The 27,784-nt window shown below is 37.6% G+C and overlaps 1 protein-coding gene across 1 annotated transcript in view; it reads left to right on the top strand.

Annotated features, from left to right (window-relative positions):
- Positions 1-27,771, top strand: part of LOC132122193 (caskin-2-like) — a 65,817-nt gene extending 38,046 nt beyond the window's left edge. Inside the window, exons 8-22 of the mRNA XM_059532164.1 lie at positions 2,678-2,786; positions 3,033-3,141; positions 4,100-4,194; positions 8,480-8,597; positions 13,010-13,180; positions 14,284-14,373; positions 14,756-14,892; positions 16,206-16,284; positions 18,968-19,053; positions 19,238-19,348; positions 19,507-19,608; positions 19,783-19,921; positions 20,280-21,890; positions 22,610-22,850; positions 26,159-27,771. Coding sequence (XP_059388147.1) covers positions 2,678-2,786; positions 3,033-3,141; positions 4,100-4,194; positions 8,480-8,597; positions 13,010-13,180; positions 14,284-14,373; positions 14,756-14,892; positions 16,206-16,284; positions 18,968-19,053; positions 19,238-19,348; positions 19,507-19,608; positions 19,783-19,921; positions 20,280-21,890; positions 22,610-22,850; positions 26,159-26,255 — 3,295 coding nt within the window. The 3' untranslated portion in view covers positions 26,256-27,771. The remainder of the gene's footprint in view (positions 1-2,677; positions 2,787-3,032; positions 3,142-4,099; positions 4,195-8,479; positions 8,598-13,009; positions 13,181-14,283; positions 14,374-14,755; positions 14,893-16,205; positions 16,285-18,967; positions 19,054-19,237; positions 19,349-19,506; positions 19,609-19,782; positions 19,922-20,279; positions 21,891-22,609; positions 22,851-26,158) is intronic.
- The last annotated feature ends 13 nt before the right edge of the window (positions 27,772-27,784 follow it).

Below are 27,784 nucleotides of genomic sequence, written 5' to 3' on the forward strand. Positions count from 1 at the left end.
CATGTGATTGTGTTTTTGTTTTGTGTGAGCACATGGCTTTTGTCTTAGTTCCGATGTGCCATGAGCCCTTCTCTCTGTTCATCGAGTCCTCGCCTCATCCCTCTACCCGAACCCTGAAACTTTCAGTCTAAATATTTGCTTTTCGAACTGATGTAGAAATAGTTTCACAGAGGTACAGTAAGTTTGTTTAAAAACCTACTATTGACATAAGCAGGTGTTTTTAGTAGTGCTTCTCAAATCGATTAATCGTATCCAAAATAAAAGTTTGTTTACTTAATATGCGTGTTTACTGTGTATATTTATATGTATAAATACACACACATGTAGAAATTTAACTTATACAAATATTATAATAAAAAAAAGAAGCACAAAAAGACAAATACGAAAGAGATACAAATGGTTCAGATACAGTAGGTTTACTTAACATGTATACATTTATTTACAATTTTTTGTTGGTTAACATTAATGACAGATAGGTATTTAATTAGAAATGCTGTCCCTTTAAGACAGAAGGCATACATTTAATAATGAGACGTTCAGTAACTGACTGTATTTACGTTAGATACTCTACACAATAAACATTTGGACTGCTGTCTGTGTATTTGAGCACTGAGCATGCATGCCTTTAGATTCTGCTAAATCCATAAATGTAAATAAAAATCGTGTGCTGTATAAGAGAACTGAAGAAGTGGAGCGTGCACGTGCGCGAGAGAGCACTTCTATTAGCATGATATAATAACTTTAAGATAATCAACAACGAATCGTGACTCCAGAGAAAAAATATTTCAGAAATATATGTAATATATATTTATATATAATATGAATCATATATGTATAAATATACATATACATATATAAATATACACCGTACATAGCGAACATTGTGCAAACAAATTTTATTTTTGGATGGGATTAATTGATTTGACAGCAGTTTGTAGCAATCTAACCATATTGGCACCTTGAAAATGTATCATTTGCAGCCGTTGCATAAGCTAATGGCTTGATTAATCCAATAGGTAAAAAAAAATACATGAACATTGGATAAAAAACACAGTTTTTAATTACACCAGTTTTATTAAATTTCAGTGTTCTCAATAAATGTTTGTCAGTTTGCAGTGGGAAAAATAAAAGTTGGATTTATAATGTTTATTTTTGTTTATGTTTAAGTGAGTGAGAGAATTATGTGTTTATATGGCAGGCATGCAAGCCTGCTGGGGGGAGGTTGTCTGTCTTTTTTGCAAAGTAGTGTGGTGTCAAGTTGACGGTCAGGCAGAGCTCGGCTGGGCGTTTTGTTGACATGTTTGTCGAGCAAGTGAGCTGAAGAGGTTGTGGAATGAGTGTAGTGTGTTTGGTGCTATGTGCATGTGTTGACCTGGGCTGCCCTCCATTGTGAGTGTAATGAGAGGGCTGTGACTGCACTGTGATGGTAACATGCATAGGAATGAGGCCGAATAGGGTTACACCAGCCAGTCAGCTGCTCAACATGCTTCTCTAGCAGTAACCATATATGAAAGTTCACGCTGCAGCTCTCCCCTCCACTGCCTTTCTGGAATGCTGGAACTTGTAAACATGGGAAAGATGGACAGTGGTAACAAGAGACCACTCTGTGCTTCTTAGTATAAAGCATTGGATTCTTGAAACAGAATTAATTCAAGCAGAATTTAACAAGCAAGAAATGACTTAGTTTCTTCAGTGGGACACTAAAGGAGAAGGTTTAAATAATATATTGGTCACTCTTATACATTTAATAGAAGGTTTCTTACAGAAAAGTTCTGAAATGGACTACAGAAATGATCAATAGCAGGCATCATGGGGTCTCACATCTCTCTCGTGGTGTCACTGATACCATATTTGAAAGTTGCAGCAGGACAGAGCTTCCCACAAACAAAATCCTTTCCTCATACAAAGCTTTCATATAACTATAGAAGAATTTGGAATGTAGTGTACAAGTTGTATGAACTGCTTTTTAATGTTGCTTATATGGCGTTTCTGTTGTGTAACCCCAGTCCCTATTCACTTTAATTATATGGAAAAGAGCAGGCTAGACATTAATCAGAAATCTTTGGAGCAGCACGGAAGGTCAGTAAATGATGACAGGAGCTTCATTTTTGGGTGAACACTTTGGATGACCTTATTTAAAGAGGGAAGGCAGGCTTTTAATCCGTTCAATTGGCTGAATTAATCAATTACAGTTAAATGGAAAATTTAACTGCACTGCACTGCAGCTGCTTTGGATACTAAATCCTGAAGAGAGAGATGCAATATAAAAAACTGATTGATGCAGAGGCTGTTTATGTTACTCAAAGGCTTTAAATTGCCTTGACTTTTGACCCATTGCTGGTGGTCTTGATCTCACTATCATGTGGTTTCAGTGCTGCCCACTCACTATGCAATTTCTCATGCTAAATGTTGGTTTTGTAGTTGTATTTCTGGAGGGCGGGATATAATCATAATCAAAATTATATAATATAATCAGATATAATATCTGATTATATTAGTATATTACTAATATTAATTAATTTGGCAAGTAGGCACTTAATAAGGGACAAAAGACCTGATCAACGTGTTAGGTTGAATGTAGTGGTAATGAGCGGCTGACTGTACCATTGAGTGATTTCGTTGGTGTCTTGTGGACAGTATGGCTCATGTGTCACTGTGGTCTGTCCCTCATTTTTAGACTGCTGCTAAAAGCTGGGATTGACATCAACAGAACCACTAAATCCGGAACGGCTCTACATGAGGCTGCCCTCTATGGGAAAACGGAAGTAGTGCAATTATTGCTTGACGTAAGTAGATGCATACAAAATATTGGGAAGTGTTCTTATGTCAGATGTATTATCAAGGAAAAGGCTGTGAATTGTAGAACCAGTTTTGGGAGCTTTCCAACAGTGTAGTGCTTGAGTCTGTCATATCAGAGTACAATGATATATAATGTTTTGTATTTCTGCCGGTATGCAGTGTTTTTTTTTCTCTCTCTCTCACCTGAACTAACCTTCACATATCAATCCAACCCTTCATCATCTGACACTTAGGCTGGGATTGATGTGAACATCCGCAACACCTACAATCAAACAGCACTGGACATTGTGAACCAGTTCACCACTTCACATGCCAGCAAAGAAATCAAACAACTCCTTAGAGGTGAATCAGAAATCCCAAACTCCTGTTGTTTTCCCTTTACTCTTATTGTTCCTTTTCCTTTTTCTGTTTTGCATTCCTCCTTTTAATTTTTCCTTTTACCTTGCCTTAGCTTTCCCCCCTCTTCCTTTCCTTAGCTTTCCCCCTCTTCCTTTCCTTTCCTTTCCTTTCCCCCTCTTCCCTTCCTTTCCTTTCCTTTCCTTTCCTTTCCTTTCCTTTCCTTTCCTTTCCTTTCCTTTCCTTTCCTTTCCTTTCCTTTCCTTTCCTTTCCTTTCCTTTCCTTTCCTTTCCTTAATATCAGGCCATGAGCCTTTGTTTGTTCAATGTTAGCTAAGACTGAAAATAGACAACAGTTGTCTAGAGTGTGTTTAGTGTTGCGTGTTTGTTTCTGGGAACCTGCTTTCATAGCTTTTGTTAGAAAGCTATAGTGTTGCATAACATTACTATCCCGGGGCAACAGCAACGGCAGCCATGCCTGGAAATTTAGCTAAAAGTTTTGTTTACGTGTTTGTGTGTCTTGGTCTAGGCATACGTCTGAATGTGTTAAGTAGATGTGCCCTTCTACTATCCCTCCTGTAATCCAGCTGCTTGTTGTCTTTGAAGTGTGCGCTTTGATTCGAGCACTAAAACGACTGAAGGAGCTGTTGTTTGAAGATGAGGTGTTTAGCATCAGCTACTCATTAAATTTTCAGAAGATTTGCTAAGTGCTTCAGAGTATTTAAAAAATCTATTACTCCTCTTTAAATTCTGCTTATTACACTTCTTTATTGCAACAAATCCCACCTGAGTATTGAATTCTTAGGTTTTCCGGTAGCAATTTTGTGGACCTTAGTTATTATGAATACCTCAGAGATTACTTAAACCCATAGTGAATGACTTGAGTATTTTCAAGGCAAACTGTTTTTATTTCTCTCTCATTCTTATTCTTTCATGCATTCGTTTCCCTTGGTTTTGACATCAGACGCTAGCGGAGCATTGCAGGTGAGAGCTTTGAAGGACTACTGGAATCTCCATGACCCAACTGCACTCAACATCCGGGCAGGAGATATAATCATGGTAGGCTTTACAAGCCTTATTTCTCACAAGAGGTGTCCTAATTTAATACTGTATAATTTGCATTATTTAATAGGCCTATATAATTGGCAATGTGCCTGAGCGTTGCCTTGATCTGCATTCTTACCAGATTACTAAACTTTATTCTTATGAATCACAAAAACATTAAAACCCAAGACAACAAATTGATTTAGGCTTGTGGAAAAATAGTAGAGCTGAAAGCAGTTTTCAGAATACTTTATGGAAGACAACACGCCTTGCATATGTTTCTAACTGATATATTTATGTCCTGCATATAAGACATAACCGTAACATGAACAAGTGAGGACCGTAATTTGGTGTTCCCTATAGAGAATACTTTAACATGCTACAACAAGTTCCCACCAATCAGCCTTTGATGTCTCAAATTAATCGACTGTAGCTTATTGTTTGTGCTATAGTAGCGTGTGTTTAGCCTAGTTTGCCTTCATAACAGCGTGCTTCACCCCCAATAAAAGACTTGGCTTCGTTGTGTGTACTCTAGAGTGCAGCCTGAGGCTCAGTGCCGCACATATGCTGTCATTAGCCGCATTTCCACTGTCGGGCCAGTGCGAGCCAGGGCTTAAAGCGGGTCGGGCGGGGCTAATAGCCTCGGGCCAGTAGCACCGAGGCCAGAATAGCGCAGGGTTTCCACAGTCTCAGGGCCTGAAGCTCTGCTGTGCGTCACTAAAACACGCCCTTTACACGCCTCTCAGAACAACATCATGTAACCCCATCATTTCACCAACAAAGAGAAGTTATCAGAAAACTAATAAGAAATAAATCACTGGAACATGCGCGATCACACAGGAACATGTTAAAAGTGGCCGTTTGTTTGCATGCTTTGTTAAATATTCAAATTCAAAAGCATCGATGTTTTAACTATAGAATAAGTGTTACATTGATCATATTGATTTAATTTATCAGGGCTCAAAATTAATCACACATAAATACACTTATTTCTATTTTATTTATTTATTTTTAACGCTTATGAAAAAAGTCGAGCTTCTGTTTTTTTGTAGCCACAGCCTTTCCGTCACATTTAGAATGAATGATAATATCTCTATTTTTATAAAAGCTTCCGAACAAAAACATTATTATATTTTTTATGATAGGCAACGTGGACCTAAACTCTCGAGACGAGACTTGTGGCAGATAATATAAGTTACTAAGTAATTACACGATTGTGATAGAGAATAAGAAACTGACGTCTGATTTCTTCAAGTGGTCATATTTACATAGTCTTTTACATCGCTTAAAATATTTCTGCCTTGTTTAGGTGATTATAATCCACATCGGATCAAGTTTGTTCAAACACTCGCTGCTGACTGAAAGTGAGTTTTGAGCTTGACTTATTTAAAAAAGTGTTTAATGCTGGTGTTATAGCTGTTAGCTTTCTGAAATGATCCGCAGCGCAGACGCTCTCTATTTTTATAAAAGCTCCCGAACAAAAATCATTATTATATTTTGATGATATATGCTACGTGGAGCTAAACTCTCGAGACGAGACTTATGACGGATAAAATATGTTAAATAAATACACAATTGTGATAGAGAACAAGAAGCTGACGTCTGATCTCTCCTGGTTGCATTTACCATGTTTACTAACGTTATTAATGTTTAGCGTGCATAATATTTTATATTGCTTATAACGATGTCTGCCTTGTTTAGTGATTATAATCTACATCGGATCAAGTTATTTCAAACACTCGCTGCTGAGTAAGAGTGATTTTTGAACTCAACTGATTTGAAGTCTTTAATGCTAAAGTTATATAGCTGTTATCTTTCTGTAATGATCTGCAGCGGTGACGCTCTCCTGACGCGGAGAAACTCTGCCTTTGTTCATAACCCCTCCTCTAGCCCCAGCTGGCCCGCTTTGGCCCAAGGTTTTCGTCGGGCCAAAAAACCCTGGACGTTGGCCCCGAGGAAGCCCCGGTGAGGCACGATCAAGCCCCGGAAGTGACAGTGGAAACGCGACTGCCCCTGGCACGCACTAGCACGCCCAGTTTAAGCTCGCCAGTGGAAATGCGGCTATTGTTCACACCTTGTCTGTCTAGATAGCTTTAGGCTGCCATTTCTGCTAGCATAAAAGACTGCTGTGCTTTTGTGGCAGTGAGACATAAGAGACTTCAGGTTTTTCAAAAGCTAGCAATGAAAGATACTTTCACTGAGACTCAACCCCACCTTTAAAACCTCACAGTTCCTTTACAGCTTTATTAGGAAGTTAGGGAGTTGAATTGGGGGTAAATTAACATCTCATTATCTCAATCACTAATACCATGAGGAAAGGTGATGGACAACATCATATCTTTCTTTTCAAACTCCAATAACTTTTTTGTAATGCATTAGGGCTGGGCGATATATCTAACGATAATGATCATGCGCATCTAGTCAGTAATTCTGGTTCCTTGATTACCACTAAATCGCCATCACCTGCTTTCAAATGGAGTGGCATTTAATAGACAGAGTCGTAGATCACTGACAAGCTACGCAATATCACGTTCATTATCAAAGATGAATCGCCTTCGATAATGAACGCGATATTGCGTAGCTTGTCAGTGATCTTCCTCAGTAGCACAGAATTTCTCTACACCTTCATTCAGACACATAATTTTTTTATGTACAGTTCATCTCATTTTAATGAGATTACTAAAGCAAATAATCTTGCCGCCTTCTCAGATCATGTGCTCCTATGACCATGTGTCAGAAAAGGACGTCCTGTCTTCAAATAGTGCTGTGCTGTAGAGGGTTAAAATAACACTAAATAAATACAGATGTTGACCTTTATGTTGAGTGGTTTTGAAAATGGGGCAAATTAAAACTAATATCAGCAGTACAGTTTAACCAGGTACTTAAATTGTCTGTATGATTTACATAAATCTGCTTGCCCACTGTTCATGGCGGTAGTCATTCATCAAAAACTATTGAAAATCCTTTTTGTTAGTTTGAGTAAAGCTAAAATAAAATCTGAATATTGGACGATATCCTTATTTTAAAAAATATATAAATGTTTTCTTGCCAACTAACTGAAATGAAGTTTAAGTACTAAAATGGTGACCTATAGTATAATAAACACTGTAATAGTATATCAAATATAAGAAAAAACACTCAAGTGTTATATAATGATGCTAAATCAATATTTAATGTCTATTTATTTTTTCACACTGGGCATTAAATCATGTGAGGTGCGTATTTGCACCATTACCTAGTTTGCTTGTTTCCTTTAGTGAATAGACTCTTAAAACAAATCAGACAGCTGCTACACATCCGCAAATTTATTCTTAAGCCCTGTTCACATCAAGAACGGTAACTATAAAGATAACTATAAAGATAACAAAATTAGCATTCACACCAGTGAACTTTCCAATCGTTCCAAGTTATTCCATGCACATGCTGGTCTGCCGCTTTAAATTCTCAAGCTGTTATAGCAGGATGGATTCTGATTGGCTGTCTATTTGATTTTTTGATTTTTTTTGCATTCATCAGCTGGAAAAAATCATTTTGAAAGTGATTCCAATGATATCTTTTCTCTCTGTCTTTATCGCTATAATTGTTGTTGTTTAAATGTTGCCTTGCCAACTAACTGAAATTAATCAAGTTTAAGTACTAGAATGGTGACCTATTTTAGAAATAAAAAATGATTTTTCTATTTAATAAACTAATAAACTATTTTGAAATATTCTCATGTTTCTCCCACCTGCATTATCTTATCAGGATGTTAAAGCCACCCCAGGTTCATCTTAGTTTTTGAAGATAACATATGGAAAGGGAAAAAAATGGATTTGTCTAACATATTAAAGAGAAAAAAAATTAGATGCTGTCAACTCGATCTTAAGAACTATATCTTTATCGTTATCTTTATAGTTCTAGTCTTTGGTATAAATGGGCCTTTAGTGTCTTTTTAGAGGCCTGCTTTCATGTCTATCAAATGGTTTGACTTTCATAGCTACACCGGTCCTCTTTGCCATGTGTGGAATGTCAACTGGCTTAATTTACCACATTGTGCTGCCAAATGAGGAAACAATCACAGGTTAGGCCATGAGGTTAGAATAAAAGGTTATTTAAAACCAGATGACACAAAGGTCATTAACTTTGAATGGTTTAGGGAACGCAGAGGGCTATAATTAAATCATAGATTGTTGAAATTATTTCACGCAATAATAAATGAAAAAGTCTGAATGGCTGTTGAAGAGAAGACCGTTATGAATATTATAAAATGTGCAAGCATTCAAAGAGCTTAATATCCTGTGATCTTATTGGTCTGTTCCAGGTCTTAGAGCAGCATATGGATGGACGTTGGAAAGGACACATCCATGACAGTCAGAGAGGCACTGACCGTGTGGGATTCTTCCCTCCCTCCATCGTGGAGGTCATTAGTCGCAGATCAGGTAAAATTGAATAATTCAGTGTTCTATTTTTCAACTTGCACAAGCATTTACTACAAATATGGCCTATTTTTATTATTTTTATTAGTATTTTTTATTCTTAATTACATGATCAGCATAAAAATTTCGCAGATTGAAATTGAATACTAAAACTATATTTTAGGCTTAAAATAGAATTTGAATCCCAGATTTTAAATGCACTCTCTGAACTTTGTATCCTACAGTATGCATATCAAAATAATGCATACTAAAGTAGTGCAGTTCTCTTAAATTCTTGTAGACTTGTGAGCATCTAGTCCATTGATAAAGGCACACACAGACACACACTAATGGGATTAACAGGAACATATTGGGGGCAGGCGGATCAGCTTTAGAGCCCTGAGCCTCCATGAAAAGTAGGAGTCGGCCTTAGATTGCTAGGTCTTGAGCAGAAAATCTTTCCCTGAAATGAGCCTGGTATTTTATTTTATTTTTGTGTGTGTGAGAGGAAGCGCAGCGGCAGACTCAGCACTCTGTCATGTCACAGCATCAACATCCTGCTGCTCACACAAAATTAGCCTCCGTTCTAAACTTCTGCCTCGATACTGCTGAAGAGACATGATGGATGCAAAACAGCCAGATTAAGACCCAACCACTTACTCATTGTGCTGGGTTGTTTCTCCCACCTGCATTATCTTATCAGGATGTTAAAGCCACCCCAGGTTCATCTTAGTTTTTGAAGTTAATGTAAGGAAAGAAAAAAAGGGATTTGTCTTTCATGTTGAAATAAAAATTATAAAATAACATGGAGCAATATGAGAATGAGTAAATGATGATGTCATGTTCTTGTTTCACCTTTTTATTTTATTATTTGTTTAATAATTTAAATATTTACACTGCCATTCAAAAGTTTGGGCTTGGTGAGTTTTTTTCTTTTCTTTTTTTCCAAACAGCCTTATTCAGTGTGCATTTATTTGATCAAAAATACACTGAGAACAGTGATAGTGTCAAATATTATTAGGATTTAAAATAACCATTTTGTTTTATTATATTGTATAATGCAATTAATTTATGTTTTGTTTTGTTTGTTTCTTTATTTATTTCAACAGGGACTATGTGCAAAAAAAAAAAAAAACATTAATTAAAGATGCTTTGCACCAGATTTAACTCAAGCTAGTTTCCATCTGCAGTCCCCAAGCAGGTGAATTACAATACAAAATATACTGTACAATATAAAATGTAATTAGTCATTCAAATACAACTATTAATTCATTCATTCAACCATTCTCCATTACACCCATCAGTCAGTAAATCATACCAAAATTACTACAATAAAACTAAAACTAAAAATCATATTTACATATACCGTTATCTATGCTGACACGACTGGTTTTCCAATAGCACTTTCCTAGTATTGCGAGAAAAATCTTTCAGGTCTAAGGTAAGTTTCAGACTCTGTGGGAGTTTGTTCCATTCTTTGATGCCTTTAAATGAGAAGGCTGTCTGTGCAAAGGCCGAGCCACGTTTAGGCAGTCTGCAATCATTTCAACTTGTGGACCTGGAGCTCCTAGTCATCTGTTCAGAACAGAGCTGGACAAATGTTTTTAGGGGAGGAGGCGCAATATTATTTTAAATTTTAAAAACTAATCGCACATTGGCATACACAATTATATTATCAAAGTTTAACATGCTGTATTTTCCAAGAATCAGACAGTGATGATATCTCAGTGGCTTTTTGTCTAATACTTTAACAGCTTGATTAAATAAAGATTTTAAAGGTTTTATTGCTGTTTCACTCGTCTGTGACCAACAAGTAATACAGTAATTAATATGAGGAATTATCATTGCCTCCAAGTAAATTTTTGCAGCATCATGAGTCAATGTATTCCTAATATGTCTAAAAACAGACAAACTGTATTTTAGTGTGTTGCAAATTTTCTTAACATGTTTTTTGAAAGTGAAGGTTGAATCCAAAACAAGGCCTAGATATTTAAATTCCTTCACTACTTTTATTTGACTCTAATTTACATAAATGCATGGAAAGGAGGACTTCAGTCGTTGAGTTTTGGTAAAATACATTGCTACTGTTTTATTTACATTCAGTGTGAGCGAGGCAGAGAAAAGCCAATTTAAGATGTTTTTCCCATAACATTGGTTAGTTTATTAGCTACACTGGTCGCATCGCTTCCATGCACGTAAACTACAGTATCATCCGCGTACATCTGCATGTCCACCTCACCGCGCACTGAAGGAAGATCATTTATGTAAAGCGCGAACAGCAATCCGAAAACACGGCGCCCACGACCCCACCCTTTTCCAGCTTTGCCTTCACCACCTCAGTAAAGTAACAACATGCAGTTTCGGTGGAATGGTGATTTCTATATCCAAATTGCATGGGATGTAGCATATTATTTTTGTTTAATTGTTCTTTTAGTTTCTCTGCAATTACTTTCTCTGCCATCTTTGAGACGACAGGAAGTATGCTAATCGGCCTGTAATTGCAGACCTCATATTTGTCCCCCGATTTGAATACTGGAGTGATTACTGCAGTTTTAAAAGCAGTGGGAAAAAAGCTTTCTTCTATTGATTTATTTATCAGGTATGTGATAGGAGTTACAAAATTTCTTTGTTTTTTAAGAAGAGCATTGTCCATTCCCCAAATATCTTTACTTTTAGAATTTGTCAATGATTGCATACATTTTTTTATTTCAAATTCGTTTGCCAATTTAAAATTTAGCATGTTTTGTTGATATGAAATACAATCAGACTTCGTACATAAATCAATACAATCAGATGCTCGTACATAAATATTTGAGTCTCTATTTTGAATTCCCAGTTCTTTGACTGATTCTATGAAGTAATTATTAAAATGATTCGCCACTATTTGAGCATCAGTTTCCAGATTTCCATTAATATTAATTTCTAATTTATGATCTTTACAACTCTTCCGACCAGTTACTTTATCAATGGTTTGCCACAGTCTTTTAGTGTTTCCTTTTGCTTGTTCAATTAAATTCATAAAAAAATGTGCTTTAGTTCTTCGTAACAGTGTGGTAACTTTGTTTCTGAGCTCTTTGTACAAAAGCGAATCTGTCAAAAGGCCCATTTTCAAGGATTTTTTAAGTGCTGAATCTCTTAGTTTCATTAAATTCCACACTGTCTCATTCATCCAGGGAAGAGGTGTTTTACCTTTGATCTTCCTAGATGATTCTTTGGAATATTTTGATAGGAGATCACTAAAGGTTATCATAAAGTCATTACTTGCTAATTGGCAATTTTTGCCACTAGTTATCTGATTTCATTGAATTTGTTCTATTTCATTATAAAACAATTCCAAGTCTCTTTTTGAGATATATGAAGCCCCTGAATTGATACCAATTCTATTAGAAGTTTTATATCTCGCTTTTGATAACCTCTATCAAAGTAAGGTTGTGGTCAGATAGACCAGTTATCAGGTTATAGGATTTTGCAATTCGTTCTTCTCTATTTGTGAATATAAGATCAATCAATGTTTGAGATGATTTTGTTATACGAGTTGCATTCTTTATCATTTGAGCCATGTGACACTTAATTGTTATTTGTTTTAATTTTTTTCTGCAGCTTTTATCTAGCCAATTGATATTAAAATCTCCTAGCAAAATAATTTCCTTATCGTTACATTTTTTTAAGTATCTCAGTGAGATGGGTAAAGAAAATATCCTTTGCTGTTGGAGGTCTATACAACACAATAACCACAAATGACATTTCCGGGGAGAGTCTGATGGTTAAACCCACACATTCCAAAGAATCATTGAGGTTTTCAGTTAATTTACAGTGAAACCTCTCTTTCACATATATCATTACTCCACCTATACCCTTGTTCATAAAAGACACTCTGTGGAGTTGATGGTTTTAACCAAGTCTCTGACAGACACAAAAAAATCCAAATTGGAGTCTGTCAGCAAATGCTCCAGTTGCTCAGTCTTTGACACGACTTTTGACACGACACTCCTTGTTATGCCAAAGTTTAATTTTCAGCAGCCATTACTCCAATCTTCGGAGTAACACGATCCTTTAAAACATTCTAATATGTTTATTTGGTGCTAAAAAAACAAAAAACAAAAAGCATTTCTAATTATGTTGAAAATATTTGTGCTGCTTAATATTTTGTCGAAATTTTTCTAGATTCTCCAATTAACAGAAAGCTCTAAAGAATAGCATTTATTTGAAATGGATCTCCTTTGCAACATCATAAATGGCTTTTACTGTCCTTTTTGATCAATTTAATGCTTCCTTGCTACATACAAGAAAAAAAAAATGTACTGACCCCAAACTTTCATAAACGTCCATTAGTTTATATCATTTAGAGCATGTCCCTAATGGAAACATCTTTCTCAAGGATGATGTTTCATTTATGTCCATGGTGCCTCATTTGTGTTTCCATATTGTGTCTATAGGGGGCATTCTCTCCCGGCAGGCCTCACTACCCATCAAGAGACATCACATTCTGTCCAGAGCCCTGTCCTCACACACTTCTCATCACACCTCTCACACTGACGACTCCTATACCTTATACTCATCCACCCGTCATGTACTGACTCCCCACAATGGGCTGGATCAGCACCCAGGTAGTATGAGAACTACACTCTTTAGGGTGAATTCAAAGCACGTACATCTACAAACTTACAATCTCATTTCAAGAGCCCATCCAAGTATCTGTGGAAGCAAAAAACTCCTCTATCCCTCACCGAGTGAGCAACATAAACTACTTTAATCCATCGTAGCTACATTTAGAGTTTTCCCAAGTCCAAGGTCATGTAATTCTTGGTGAAAAGTTTTTGATATGCATTAGCCATAAAGGACATGATACTCAAAGTACATTTCTGTTTTTTCACTTTGGGAGAGAACGTTTGAAATGCCTTAGCAACAGTTAACTACAGTTTACCCAGGCTGCTGAGAGCACATTCTTTGGTTTTTCTCCATATAGTGGACTTCAGTGGCAGCGGGTTGAAGGTCCAAAGTGCAGTTTAAGTGCAGCTTCAAAGGGCTCTACACTATCCCAGCAGAGGAATAAGGGTCTTATCTAGTCATTTTCTAAAAAACAACAAAAAAACCCAAGTCTCGTGTATTACATTGTCACGTTAGAAAGGTCACGTGTGAGGTTGACTGACGTACCGATCCAGTGTTTACAAAGCAAATGTGCTAATAAAGTCAAACACTGTTTCCAAAAAAGGCATACATACCAACAATGTTAGAGGATTTTGAAGTTGGAGTAGAAAATGACAGTTTTTTGCCCTACTTTACCTTTTTGAACCGAAGTACACAGATGAAGAACTCTAACCATGCGTGACCTTTCAAACGTGATTACATAATGCCTGAAGTCATGGACACGCATCGCAGAGCTACTCCAAAATGAGCATTTGAGGTTAAAATGTATAACTTTTTAAGAAAAAAAAAAAAGTTTTTAGAAAATCACAGATTGTTTCACTAGGTAAGACAATATGAAAGGCTAAACCTAGGAAATTAACCTACTACAGTACGTAATTGCCACTGACCGTTGTTAGTTTGAAGAGGTTTACCAGCTGGAGCAAACACTTCTGGTTTGCGAACTTTTTGTTTTGATTTTGTAAGAAATGACACCACACCAGTTCTATCTTCGATTTCGCATTAAGTATATCTGGACTCCTAGAGTTTCCCCCCCATGGCCCTTTAAAGTGTTTGTGTTTGCTAGGTGCGATTCCCGACAGTCCCAGTGCTCTGTGTAAGCCAGCTAGTTCCAAAGATCCAGACGATATTTGGGTCCTCAGGACCTCTCTTAATGGTAAGAGTTGTCCGTTTCCCCAGGCCCCTGTTTTCTCATCCCCACGGCTGTCCCAAAGCCTGCACACCAGTGACTTTTGTCTCAATTCGAGTTTTTTTCCAGCTGTTTCACAGGGCTCCTGTTCACTTACGCTATATTTGTTCTCAGTTTGTCAGCCTACCATCAGCTTGCCATTCACATTGTTTAATTCGCACTAGGCCTCCTCAGTGTTCCCTTGTGCTCCTTCACATTCCCCTTGTCTAGTTCAGAGATCATAGCTGTTAAATTCTTTACCTCATTTGTTGCCCAGTGTGTAGTAAAACAGTCGTTTTTAACAGGCAGTGTTTCACCAACTGTTTTCATTTTTCTTTCTCCTGTCTTTGTTTATTCCTCTTTCTTTCAGCAGGTGACAGGAACAGTGTGGGCAGTGCAGGCAGCATGGGCAGCAGTCGCAGTGCTGGCAGTGGACAGAGCACTGAGGGAAACTTTCCACACAATGGACCCAGTCAGTCACCTTCTGCTGTTCAGGACACCACCAAGGTGGGCTTCAGTCTCACACATCCAGTGTTAAGCTGAACCAGAAAAAGAAAAAATCAACTAAAGATTTTATGATTCATCTGAATGTCTATTGATTTTCATTAGGGACCTGAAGCTGTGAGAAAACTGTGCTGAGAAATATGCAGCACTGATTAATTCACAATATAGTGACCCCATCCTAGAACAGTACAGAGATTTCATAGTTCATATTGGCACCAAGGAGAAAGAATAATTACTGTTATATATAGACACTCACAGAAGCCACGCATCATTATTTTTGCCTTATTTTCTCCTAATCTTATTTTTCTGGTCATCTTGACAAAAGATGACCAGAAGTTTACTTGAAAAAGCAAGTCAGAAAATTGTTATTGTCCTGGTATTATTAGCCTAAATATTTGTAATATATGACGACATATAGAATAAACAAATAATTGAAAAAAAATTCTACATAAATAAGGTCATCAGTATTTTTGACATTTTCAAGATCCAGTAAAAACTATTTAAATATTTTATATTATTATTATAAAATTCATTTCCTGTGATGGCAAAACATAATTTTCAGCAGCATTTTCCAGTCTTCAGTGTCAGATGATCCTTCAGAAATCATGCTAATATGTTGAAATGGTGCTCAAAAAAGATTTCAAGGTAGAAAACTTTTGCTTGACTTTTTTTTCTTTTTTTTTAACTGTGATATATTTTTAAGGAGTCTTTAATTAATAGATACTTCAAAAGTACATAATTTTAAATACAAATCTTTTGTAAAATGTATAAACATCTTAAATGTCACCTTTTATCAATATAATGCATCCTTGCTGAATAAAAGTTTTCACTTTTTAAGAAAAAAAAAAAGGGGGAAAAAAATAAACTTTCTGACCCCCAGATGTGGCCAAAAGGTCCAGTGCATAGAAAATAATTTTGCTCAGCAGGAACAGTAATTAGAGCTCATATAGCCATCACATTGTCATTGCCTAATTACATAACGCAATAGACTATGCTTTTTATATGCAGCTGAGCTACGGTTACTCATACTGCAGCATTTATTTAAACTATCATAGAGAACCTAATGCTGATCTCATACTGTGAGAGTTACTCCCAATATTCTCAATGATGGAGTCTGTAAACCTCTGTGACAGGGACTCTTACATGTGAAATTAAAGAGAGATTATGTTCTTGCTGATAATTATAATTAATATTCATATGTAGTAATTAGATTCTCTGTGTGAAGTCTTTCACACGCAGTAATCGTGTCTCTAAGCTATTTCTGCCAGACAACTGTTGAGTTTAATGTGACAGTGCTTTTGTTTTCTCACATGCAGCTGCTTCCCTCTGCTGGAGAACTGGTGGAACAGTGCAGTCAGGCCCCTGACCCCACAAAACAGACGGACCCTCATTCAGGTCAGAACCTCTGCTGTTATGTGTGAATTACATTTATTTTAATATTAGATTAGATTAGATTCAACTTTATTGTCACTGCACATGTAAGGTACAAGGCAACGAAATGCAGTTAGCATCTAACCAGAAGTGCAATAAGCAGTAAGTACAGAATATACATGGTCTATACTATGTACAATAACTATACAGATAAGTATTATGGACTTAATTTACAGATTTTAAATACTATAAGCATGATATACAGGTAGGTGTACTATGAACATACTATACAGATGGATTATGTAAAAGTGTATGTACACTATAGGCATAACTATGAACATATGAACATAATTTACACTAGTGCAATGGACAGTACAGTGCATAGAAAATATTTCAGTGCAAATGGATTACTCAGTGTTTCTGGATGAACAGACAGTAGTGCAAGTAATAACAAGTTTACTGTTTTTTGCTTGTTGTAAATAAATAAATAAATCAGTCAGATGCAGTGGTGATGTGGGGGAGGAGTCTGTGTGTGTGGTGTGGGGTGGTGTCAGAGGGCAGAGTTCAGCAAGGAGATAGCTGTAGGGAAAAAGCTGTTCCTGAATCTTGTGGTCCTTGTCCGGAGGCTCCTGAAGCGCCTCCCGGAGGGCAGGAAGTTAAACAGTCTATGGTCAGGGTGAGAGGAGTCCTTAAGAATGCTGCGAGCTCGACGTAGACAGCGTTTCCGCTGGATATCCACAATAGCAGGAAGTGGTGACCCTGTGATGCGCTGGGCAGTTTTCACTACCCTCTGCAGTGCTTTGCGGTCAGCCACTGAGCAGTTCCCATACCAGACTGTGATGCAACTGGTCAGGATGCTCTCGATCGCACACCGGTAGAAGTTCACCAGGATGGCTGAAGACAGCTGGTTCTTCTTCAGTGTCCTGAGGAAGAAGAGGCGCAGGTGAGCCTTCTTGACCAGGCTGGAGGTGTGTGTAGTCCAGGACAGTTCCTCCGAGATGGTGGTTCCCAGGAACTTGAAGCTGGAGACACGTTCAACAACTATACCGTTAATGTGGATGGGGTCATGCGTGCCTCCTTTTTTCTTCCTGAAGTCCACAATGAGCTCCTTTGTCTTAGTGGTGTTAAGGAGCAGGTTATTTTTAGCGCACCATGTGGCCAGGTGCTGTACCTCTTCCCTGTAGGCAGTCTCATCGTTGTCTGTGATGAGGCCAATCACCGTGGTGTCGTCTGCAAACTTAATGATGGAGTTGGATCCATGCACAGGCTTGTAGTCGTGGGTGTAGAGGGAGTAAAGGAATGGGCTCAGCACACAGCCCTGCGGTACGCCGGTGTTGAGTGTGATGGTGGTGGAGTGGTTGTGGCCTGACATGCTGAGGTCTGTTGGTCAGAAAGTCCATAATCCAGTTGCAGAGGGAGGTGTTAATGTCCAGGTCTCCAAGTTTTGTGGTCAGCTTGGAGGGAATGACGGTGTTAAATGCTGAACTGAAGTCAACAAACAACATCCGTACATATGTGTTAATATCTAAATGAATTAAAATGTATTATTGTTTAATTTATCTCAACATTTAAAATATTTAATAATATCCACCAATATACATCAGTAGATGGTACTTGGCTTAATAGCATATATTAAACATCTTAAGTGTGCCTCAAGTACCCAAATACATTTACAAGTCTCTGTATATTAAAATGTAAAAGCAGTCATTGAAAAGTTCAATACTCTCAAATTAAAAAGCCTCATGCACTGTCCTTCAGATAACTCATATAATTTTTTTATATCCTTGAGCATGTCCACTTGTTGGGTCTTTTCCATGAATAGGACATTCAGAGAACCATTCAATACAAATATCACCTCAGACATGTTCATTTTACATATTCATTAGTTTTATTCATTTAAAAAAAACAGCCATGTATTTCATAAATCTACAACAGTTTAAAGTAGGAAAGAGGTTCCTTCCCAAGACCGCTTTAAAAATATGAGCTCATTTTTTACTTAAAGACCGATACTGTACAGTGTCATATTTCACTAGAAGGGAAGGACGCAATGACGGAAGCAAAGTTGTATGTAAGTCAGAAATACCAAGGAAAGAAGACAATTTGAGAAGGAGAGAAGATTATCAGTGAAACGGACACAAGAGAGTGTTTTTACAGTGTCTTTGACTCGAAGAGGATCTAAAAAATAAGCATGAGATCAACAAACTCTTCTAAAATCAGCTTATTTTCTGGAGGTGAGTTAAATGGGGGTATATTTACGTGTGTGTTATTGCCACTGCAGACATTAAAAAAATCTTAATTTCTGGTTATCATTATATAGATTTTTATTAGTTAATAACTGTAAATGTTTGTTTCTTTCCAAGCACGTCCTTGGAGTGCTGTTTGTTATCAAGGAAGAAATGTATATGCATGTCTCTCAAATGAACACATGAACACAATCACTCATCAAAACAGCCTTAGGTCTTAAATCCTCTTTTCTACGTGTCAGTGACGGTGCTTTTCTGGTATGATCTATTATTAATGAAGATGAAAAACAGTGCCTCAGGTAACAGGAGAACATTTTTTTTCTTCTGAAACATTACTCCATCAGCACACTAAAGTATAAACATGCAGGTACACGAACATATATGAAAGACTGCACTGATTCCATAGTCCACAGCCTAAGGCAATAGCAGAGTCCTTGACCGGCAGAAATGTGTGTGTGCTTTAGGTGCTCTTGGACGGAGGATTCCACTGAGCAGCTCCAGACCTGGAGAACATCATGTCATACACCAACAGCAACTTCTGGATGGCAAGGCAAGACCAAGACAGAACTGCATATTACCATATTACTCATGCTGTTGATGCAATATATATTCTTTTTTACAATGTAGCATATACCGTGTACATTGTCAGCCACATGCAAAATTGTTTATGCAGTGTGCCTTAACATGACAGACCCATTGGGCTTTTGTGTGTAATGCCTTTCTTTGTGTTGTAGGATGCTGAGGCCATTTACCAGTGGCTCTGTGAATTTCAGCTTGAGCAGTACACATCTAATTTCCTCACAGCTGGTTATGATGTGCCCACAATCAGCAGAATGACCCCTGAGGTGAGCCCTCTTTTTGTGTATCAGCATTTAAGTACACAGGCTTTTGTTGGCAATCCTGCACAACTCATTGGTATTCATTACTGCACTCAATAGAAATTCAAAGCTGAACATACGGTCTATTAATGTTATAAGTATATCAATCTGTTTTTATGTTTTAGGATCTCACCGCTATTGGCGTCACAAAGCCTGGCCACCGCAAGAAGATCTCCATGGAGATCGGCAACATGAATATCTCAGAGTGGTTGCCAGATTACATTCCAGTAATTCAGTGCAATTTATGAACGGTTTTCAACATTTACACAAACATACAGTGCTGTACAGCTTCAGGAGTGAATGAACCAATGATTGCTAGATTCATATCACAAACATTGACTTTTTATTCTTAACCAAGAGAGGCTGAGGCACTGAAGATGAAATTTGTCTGTTTGTTTCAGTCTGATATTGGGAAATGGCTAAGTGCGATTGGGCTGCCACAATACCAGAAAAAGCTAGCAGAGAATGGATATGACTCCATCAGCATAGTGCAGGATATCACATGGGAGGATCTACAGGAAATTGGCATCACTAAGCTGGGTAAGTGAATGGATAGATACACTTTTCTTAAGAAATGTCTTATTATTATCAATGTTCAGAAGAACTGTGCTGCTTAATATTTATTTGACATAAAAAATCTTTTGTGACATAATAAATGTCTTGACTGTTACTTTTAAACAAATTAATGTAAGCTTGCTGCTTTGATTTCTTAAAAAAAAACACTACTGACCGAACATTTGTTGTAGATAGATAGTTTGCACAAATGCATTTAAATGGTACTGTGGATTCAAGCCTAGGTCCTAAATTTTCATTAATGCCCATGTACACGAGATTCCAAAACCGCATTTCTGTTTCCAAAGTATTTGGATTTCCTAAATAACATATTGTTAATCTACAGGCCATCAGAAGAAGCTAATGCTTGCTGTTAAGAAGCTCAGTGACCTCCAGAAGGCTCGCAAGAACCAGGCCGAGGGGCTGGCATTGTTAGAGCGCAGGAGAGCTCCTCCCGCCCTCGAGCTGGTGGCCATCGAGCATCACAACAGCTCTGAATGCCCCTCGTCACCTATATCACCAAAGATGCTCACCTTCCAGGACAGCGAGCTGAGCGTTGAGCTACAGAACGCCATGGCTCGTAGCGGACACGGTGGAGGCCAAGATGGTTTCGGAAACATGGGTGGAACATCCATGCGTCTTAGTCAAGAAAGCATTGCTACATGGTCAGGAGGGTCAGGACGGTCGCAAGAACGTCCAATGGCAGCGGTAACCCCTAAGAGCCGCACACAAGAGAGCCTAGGCAGCATGGACAACAATCCCAGCAAGGAATCTCAGGATAGAAGTCAAATATCACCTGTAAAAATGGTGCTACAGCATCATCACCCCTCATCTGGCAGTCCAGTAAGGACGCCACCCATAGCTACTAGTAAAATAGCATGTTTCGTATATCCACCCATCCTCACCAAACCTAGACCGGTGGTTTCTCCCTCTCAGCCCCATCATGGATCACCACATCAGAGGGGCTTCAACTACCTGGAGCATCAAAACTGCAATGCCAACATAGGAAGCCCAAGTCCAGTCAGAGCCCCACAGCCAAACGGGGACCCATCTTGGTCCAAAAAGCGCACTCAGAGTCTTTCACGCTACGCCATGTCAGATGGAGAGAATGAAGATGATGACATCTCGGCCCCTACGACAACAACCGCTAATGTGGCATCTTATGCCACACTCACTCGCAAGCCTGGCCGCAGCCAACCATCTTACAGTTCCAGTGAGCGCCAAGTGGGCCGCAGTCATTCCTTCGCCATACGTGCCAAGAGGAAAGGTCCTCCTCCTCCCCCTCCAAAACGACTAAGCTCTGCCCCAAGTGGGGTTGACATGGAGAGCGCAGGAAGTGTCCGAAGCATTGCAGCCAGGCTGGAGAACAATACAGGTAGCCCCAACAAGACATGTAACAGCCCTGTTTTTAAAGCCATGTCCCCAGCCATCTCGCCAAAAAATGTGGAAAACCATAGGTGGACCGCTAGTGAATCTTCAACGTATGAAACAAAGCATGGTGGAGAAAATCCTGCTGGTGTAAACATCTGCCCTCCGTGGAGCAAACAAAGTTCAACATCCTCACAGGAGAGCATACCTTTCGCAGAAGAGGGCAAAGTTACCATCAAACAAAGGACCAAAATAGCATCTGCTAAGATAGAGTCTGAAGCCGCTGTTGAAATTCTGAAGCCGGTGCAATCTATCAATTCATCCCTAGAGGTGCCGGAGATTAACTTGAAGGAATCAGACACAGTCAAAAGGAGACCCAAGCCAAAAGAACTGCAGATGAAAGGTCAGGGCAGCAGCACACAAATAGGAAATGAGAGGGCTGCTGAGACCGAGATGGTCTCGCAATGCATGCAGAATGGTGGCCTGACAAAAAATCCCTATAAATCTGGCCTTTCTCCGAAACCAGGATCTCCACATAAACCTCCCACCCCTTCTAAGCCCACACGTCATTCTTCTGCAGCAAACTCAGGTATTTGCAATTTGTTAAGGCTATTATTTAAAATAGGAAAAAGCTCTATGTATATATTTTTTTTTATAAGACTGAAGTAATGATGCTGAAAATATGAAATATATTTTAAATTAATAATTTATATAAAAATAATTTTCTGTTCTAATCATATAAAACACATTTATACACACAGAAAAGTCTTATAGGGTTAATCTACTTGATGCTTCATTTGGAATTGTTCCATTTATGTTAAAATCAATGTGTGAGCCCAATTTACTTTTGCAATGTTATGTATTCCTGATTCAAAAAGATATAGGGCAGAACTTCATTGGATCCTGTGTTATTTTAGTGTTTTTAATGTTCATCATAGTATTTATTGATATTTAGTGTGTTTTAATTTTTAGTTAACATTTGATTTAATTCTGTTATGTTCTTTTGTTTTTATGTATTTCTATTAAGCTTCTTTATAAGTTCACCTTAAATTTGAGTCATATTAGTACTTTAGCTTAAACATATTGCAGTTGTTTGCAAGGCAACATTTGTATTTTTTTCAACCAAAAAAAAAAAGAAGTAAATAATAGTTTTAGTTTATTAATGATAAATGCACTAATTGGTGCTCTTGAATTCGAAAACTAGCCCTGGGGTCCTCACACAATTGCCCATGGTTCTATTTAATAACTTATGCTCTTACTAAATTCCTGTTCTTCCTCCGCCTTTTGGCTGTGGTCAATTTTCTTCAGGAGTGACGGTCAGTGTCATACAGAGCGTGGCCTTTGCCGTCTCACCTCCTTGTAGTCCACTGGCTCACTGTTCACCAAACAAAGCAGCTCAAGGTCAGTCTGTACTGGCAGGAAAGCCACAGGCTGTGACGGAAGGCCAGAACGTGCTGGTCCACAAACGACTTGAGCAAACCAGCACATCTCTCGAGGCAGCACTTAAAGTTGTGGAGAAGAAGTTGGCTCAGGAAGATCCAGCAGACAGGTAACACCAACCACTTATGTTTGCATGTTTGTAACTGTCCTTTTTTTCATATAATAGGTCAGCAAATGTATTAAACAGCTTGAATCCACTTTTTCCATGCGGCCAAGAAATTCTGTATGCTGTATTTCAATGAGACAGGTTTGCAGATGGTCCTATAATGACTGAATGGCCGCTTGTCACAACAAGCCCACTGGGAAATCTAGCAATAAGTGATCTCCCTAAAACTAGTCTGTGTTTTTCCTTTGACTCTTTGATCGTTTTGGCTGCGATGAAGACAGATTGTTGATGTCCTTATCTCACGGATGAAGACAGATGGTGTCTACAATTTGGACTTTCATTTGACTTCCCTCCTATTTTGTCACAACAAATCCACTCTCAGCAGTGTAGCTGGTCAATCTGTCTGTGCTGAACCACATTTTGCATTTTGAACAGATTTAGCTCATAGCGGAGCATATGCTAATCCAAGATAAACGCCCTGTCATAGTGTTTTAGATGTATAGATGTTGTGAATCTAATCCTGACGGTCCTGACTGGTACTGATGCTGCATATAATGTGTTGAACACTATATACTGGGTTCCTTTTTTAAGAAAAGAAAAATGAAAGTGAAACACTTAAAATAGTAGTATGCTACTGTACCATTATAATATGACCTCAGCATTTAATTATACAATAATTTAATAGCATGATTTATGAATTTGGTAATTTACCTGCTCCCTTCAGCAAGTAGGAAGTATACAGAAATTGAGTTTATCAACACTAAATTCTAAATTAAATAGATTTTACTTTTCACCGTTATACTGGAAAAATGAATCGTCTGCATTAATGTGCAATTTTTTGACAGCACTAATTAATATATACAATAAACAGTATTATTGTCAAATATTATTACAATTCAAAATAAAAAAAATATGCCCATGATGGCAAAGGTGAATTTTCCAGTGTCACACACACAAAAAATATTACTTAAAGTTGTAAATGAAACAAAGATTATTGGAGTAAATTTTACAAGAAACTTTTCTGTTTTTCTACTTACAAAAAATAAATAAAAATAATCATATTTAATTCAATGTGTTTCTTGCCATTTTTTGTACTGGTAAAATTTACTAGCAATTTGTAAAACAAAAACAAAAAAAAACTAAACCAGATTTATTTTCAGCACACAGTACTTCAGAAAACATTCTGATATGCTGATTTGGTGCTTAAGATGTTTGTTCATTTATTTATTTTTTCAAACCTGTTGTGCCACTTAATATTTTTGTGGGAATGGTTTCTTTGAAATGGATGTCTTTTGTAGCATTATAATAAAATAAATATCTTTTTGGTTACTTTTTATCAGTTTTATGTACCCTTGCTAAATAAAATAATATATATTTTTTTAATTTGCAGAATCCAAACTATTAAATGTGCACAATAATTAAATATGCATATTAATATATTATTATTAGTGGTGGGCCGTTATCGGCGTTAACGTGCTGGGTTAACGTGAGACTCTTATCGGGCGATAAAAAAAATATCGCTGTTAATCTATTCTCAAAGTTGGGTTGGGAGCTGGGTCTATACTAAGCAAGCTATGATGACTTTCACCTTGATATTTTATATAACCGACTGGCTGAGGCCAGCCTAAAAAGATGCTCAGGACAGTTGACGGGCCACTGCTGCGCATCGTCACGAAAGCTTATCTTTTTCACGTGTTTTTAAGCCTTACCGCTTGTTGATTTAAACATTAAAGCATCCAAAAACAAGACGCGGAAAAGCTGAACAGAGTAGCTGGGTTACTTGGTTACTCGCGTGCTGTGTTCGGTGCGCACGAGAGAGAGAGCCACATATCACGGACAGCGACACTGAACCGAGCTCTCTTCTGCAAAGTTCTCCTCGAAGTCCCTCCTGCACCTGAACGAACAAATACAAATCGCAGTTTGAACAAACAAAAAGATGTGAAAGAGCCCAATTCAGTACTCGCGGTGTTCTGGTGTTCATAGCTCACGCAGAGAAAGGCGTCTCAAAACGCTTGAACACCGAATTTGCTTATTTTTGCTCTTGTGCCGACAAATACATATAAAATATGTCCAAATATCCACCTTGGAAATTATGCTAGACAAAACTGTCTGTTATTTCTTAAGTGAAAGTAAACAGTTGAGAAAAAAATATTGGATGCGTTCATCGTCTCTTAAAGTGACCGCGCCTAATTTAGCTACTGGCTGCTGTAATGTTAAAATGAATATCAATCACTGCTATTGACTGAATTACTTCAGTCTAAATTATTCAGACACCAGATATAATTTCTGATATATATAGCAAAACTGTAATAATATGAGAGATGTTGCAGGTGTCTGAATAAATGTAGGTTTGATTGTATATTTCATTTTTACATCGAAGACTATTCAGTGCTATTTTACATTTAATTATTTGGTTTCTGTACCTTGACACCTACAAACTTGAAAAAAACTTAAACATTGTGTAAATAGCACAAATAAATAAAAATAAACGAACATACAAATTAAACAATTTCAAACAGGGCCCACTGTCCCCGCTGACCCCAGCTACGGCCCTGCTCACGCCTGTTTCACACATACTCCATCTGCAGTGCGTATGCAGTCCGTGTGCGTTACGTATGTGGTGCAGCACGGACTCGATGTGCTTTCGCACAGGACGCGTTTGCAGTCCGTTACTCGATACGTAAACGATCACTGCACTGCTGCAGACGCAACGCTCCTGGAACGCAACTGGAATCCGTTAACATGGGTGCGTAAAAAAATATGCAATGCATACGCACTGCAGACGGAGTATGTGTGAAACAGGCGTTAAGGTTGTTTGCACCTTGTGCAATGTGGAATTAGTTTACAGCTTTTTCAAGCACTTTGTGATGCATTTTGGAAACAGGAGATGAGCCCCTTTTCTAATGCACCACCTAGCTTGATAAACCCCTTCTCAAAGACTTACTGTTTGTCAATTTTATTTGGGTAACACACATACTCTGAATGCCTTCGGCAGAATTCGAATGAGCCATTTTAATCTAGATTAATTTCAAGATCAGAGTGAGATTAATCTAGATTAAAAAAATTAATCTATGCCCACCACTAATTATTATTATTTTTGCTATATACTGTACAAGTCTAATGTTATCTCCGGTTCATCTATCACACTGAAAGTTGAGATAAAGTGCATTACATTGAAGGAAACAATGCATCTCCATCAGTTGCTCATGGTCCTGAAAATCGCAAACTCATTGAGTTAGTATAAACACTCATTAAGTCATAAACTCACAATACTCCCATATTAACCTCATTCTTTCTCTTCTTTTCCTTAGGGGCATTAACACAGTGAAGTCAGCTGGGAACATTCTTGATGATATAGGGAACATGTTCGATGATCTTGCTGACCAGCTGGAAGCCATGTTGGACTGACCTTCTGTAATTCCTACAGGTAGAACAAGCGAAACTCTGGATATTTTAGACAAGCAGTATCTAACTTCTCACACTTTGTTTATGCACTTCAGTGATCCTGCTTACAAGCATTGGTTTTACAGTTGAATTAAATGAGCTAAGCGTCTGTTGGCTGGATCGTGCCTCAAATTTCCAAAATATCCACTTGAGAACTTCAACATATCTTTTACCAAACTATTCCTTTCTGCATCTTCATCGTCGTATCTGCAGTGAAGATTGCTGAATGTAAGCACTTACTGTTCTACAGATCTACTGTATTAAAGCTCTTTCAACAGAGACTTTAATTTCCTGTTGTGCTCACAGTTGGCCTCTAGCAAATGGATATACGGTGTAAAATCAAAGTGAGATACAACCTGAACTCGGTTTCAAGTGCAAGAGATTCACTCTTTAGTTTTGTTTTCTGTAGACTTAAAAATCCTGTTCAAAAGCAATAATACAGCTGATCAAAAACATAATCAAGAAAACGCTTGATTTATTAAGGAGCCAAACCTCATGGACCATGTTTGACTGTACTGTAACTATATATATATATATATATATATATATATATATATATATATATATATATAGGTCCAGGCCAACAGATTCAGTGTTGTACAGTATATTTTTAGTTTCACTGTACATTGTATGTTTCAGTCTTTGCATAAGAATTCAACTAGAGCTCAGCATATTTAAAAATTATGTATTTTGACAACCATTGAGTTTGGGGAAAGAGAAACTGTATATGGGTTACATCTATTATATATTTTTGTACCAAAATGATAATTTATTGGGTTTGTCAGGTTAAAAGGGAAAGTCCCTCTTGGTGAATTCTGAAATTGAGAAGCAAAAATAGAAAATGTTGCAAAGCACTACATTTTTAGGCTTGGCTGACCAAAAGGGAACCTTTATTTGAATAAAATAGGGCCCATGTTGTTAATAAAACCACACAAAAACATCACCAGAATATACAGGATAAGAAGTGTTCTAATGGAGCATTTATTTCTGTGACTCTTGTGCACTTTCACCATCTTTATGTAGAGTATGCATTATGTATCTTTTATTGTACAGATTTATTTTTGCATGTATTGTACACTGGCAGGACAGCCAGTACTTGACTGAAAGAGACCTTTCTCTAACTGTTTGATGTGAACAACATTGTTTAAAAGAACTGTATATGTAAAAACTGTGAGAAGACCATCCTGTTCTTGCATGCTTTCTTTTTGTAAGCAACAATCTGGAATTACAGGTTTTGTGTTACGTGGCATAATGATATTTTAATGGACAACAGCACTGTTGGTGCTACAGTATCATTTAAATGAGCACTTTGTACTTTATTTCCCCAAGTTCATTCCTTACTGCAGTGCTTTGTGTGGCATTGTGCTAAGTTGCTTTGCCTGAGTGGGGCCACCAGTACCATACAATAATTAAAATAGGCCTCTAATTCAATTATTTGAACTACTTGAAGTATTGTTTAATAAAAACTTCACAAGATCAATTCTCAAACTACT

Source organism: Carassius carassius, chromosome 40 (genome assembly GCF_963082965.1).
Source record: "Carassius carassius chromosome 40, fCarCar2.1, whole genome shotgun sequence".
Classification (NCBI taxonomy): domain Eukaryota; kingdom Metazoa; phylum Chordata; class Actinopteri; order Cypriniformes; family Cyprinidae; genus Carassius; species Carassius carassius.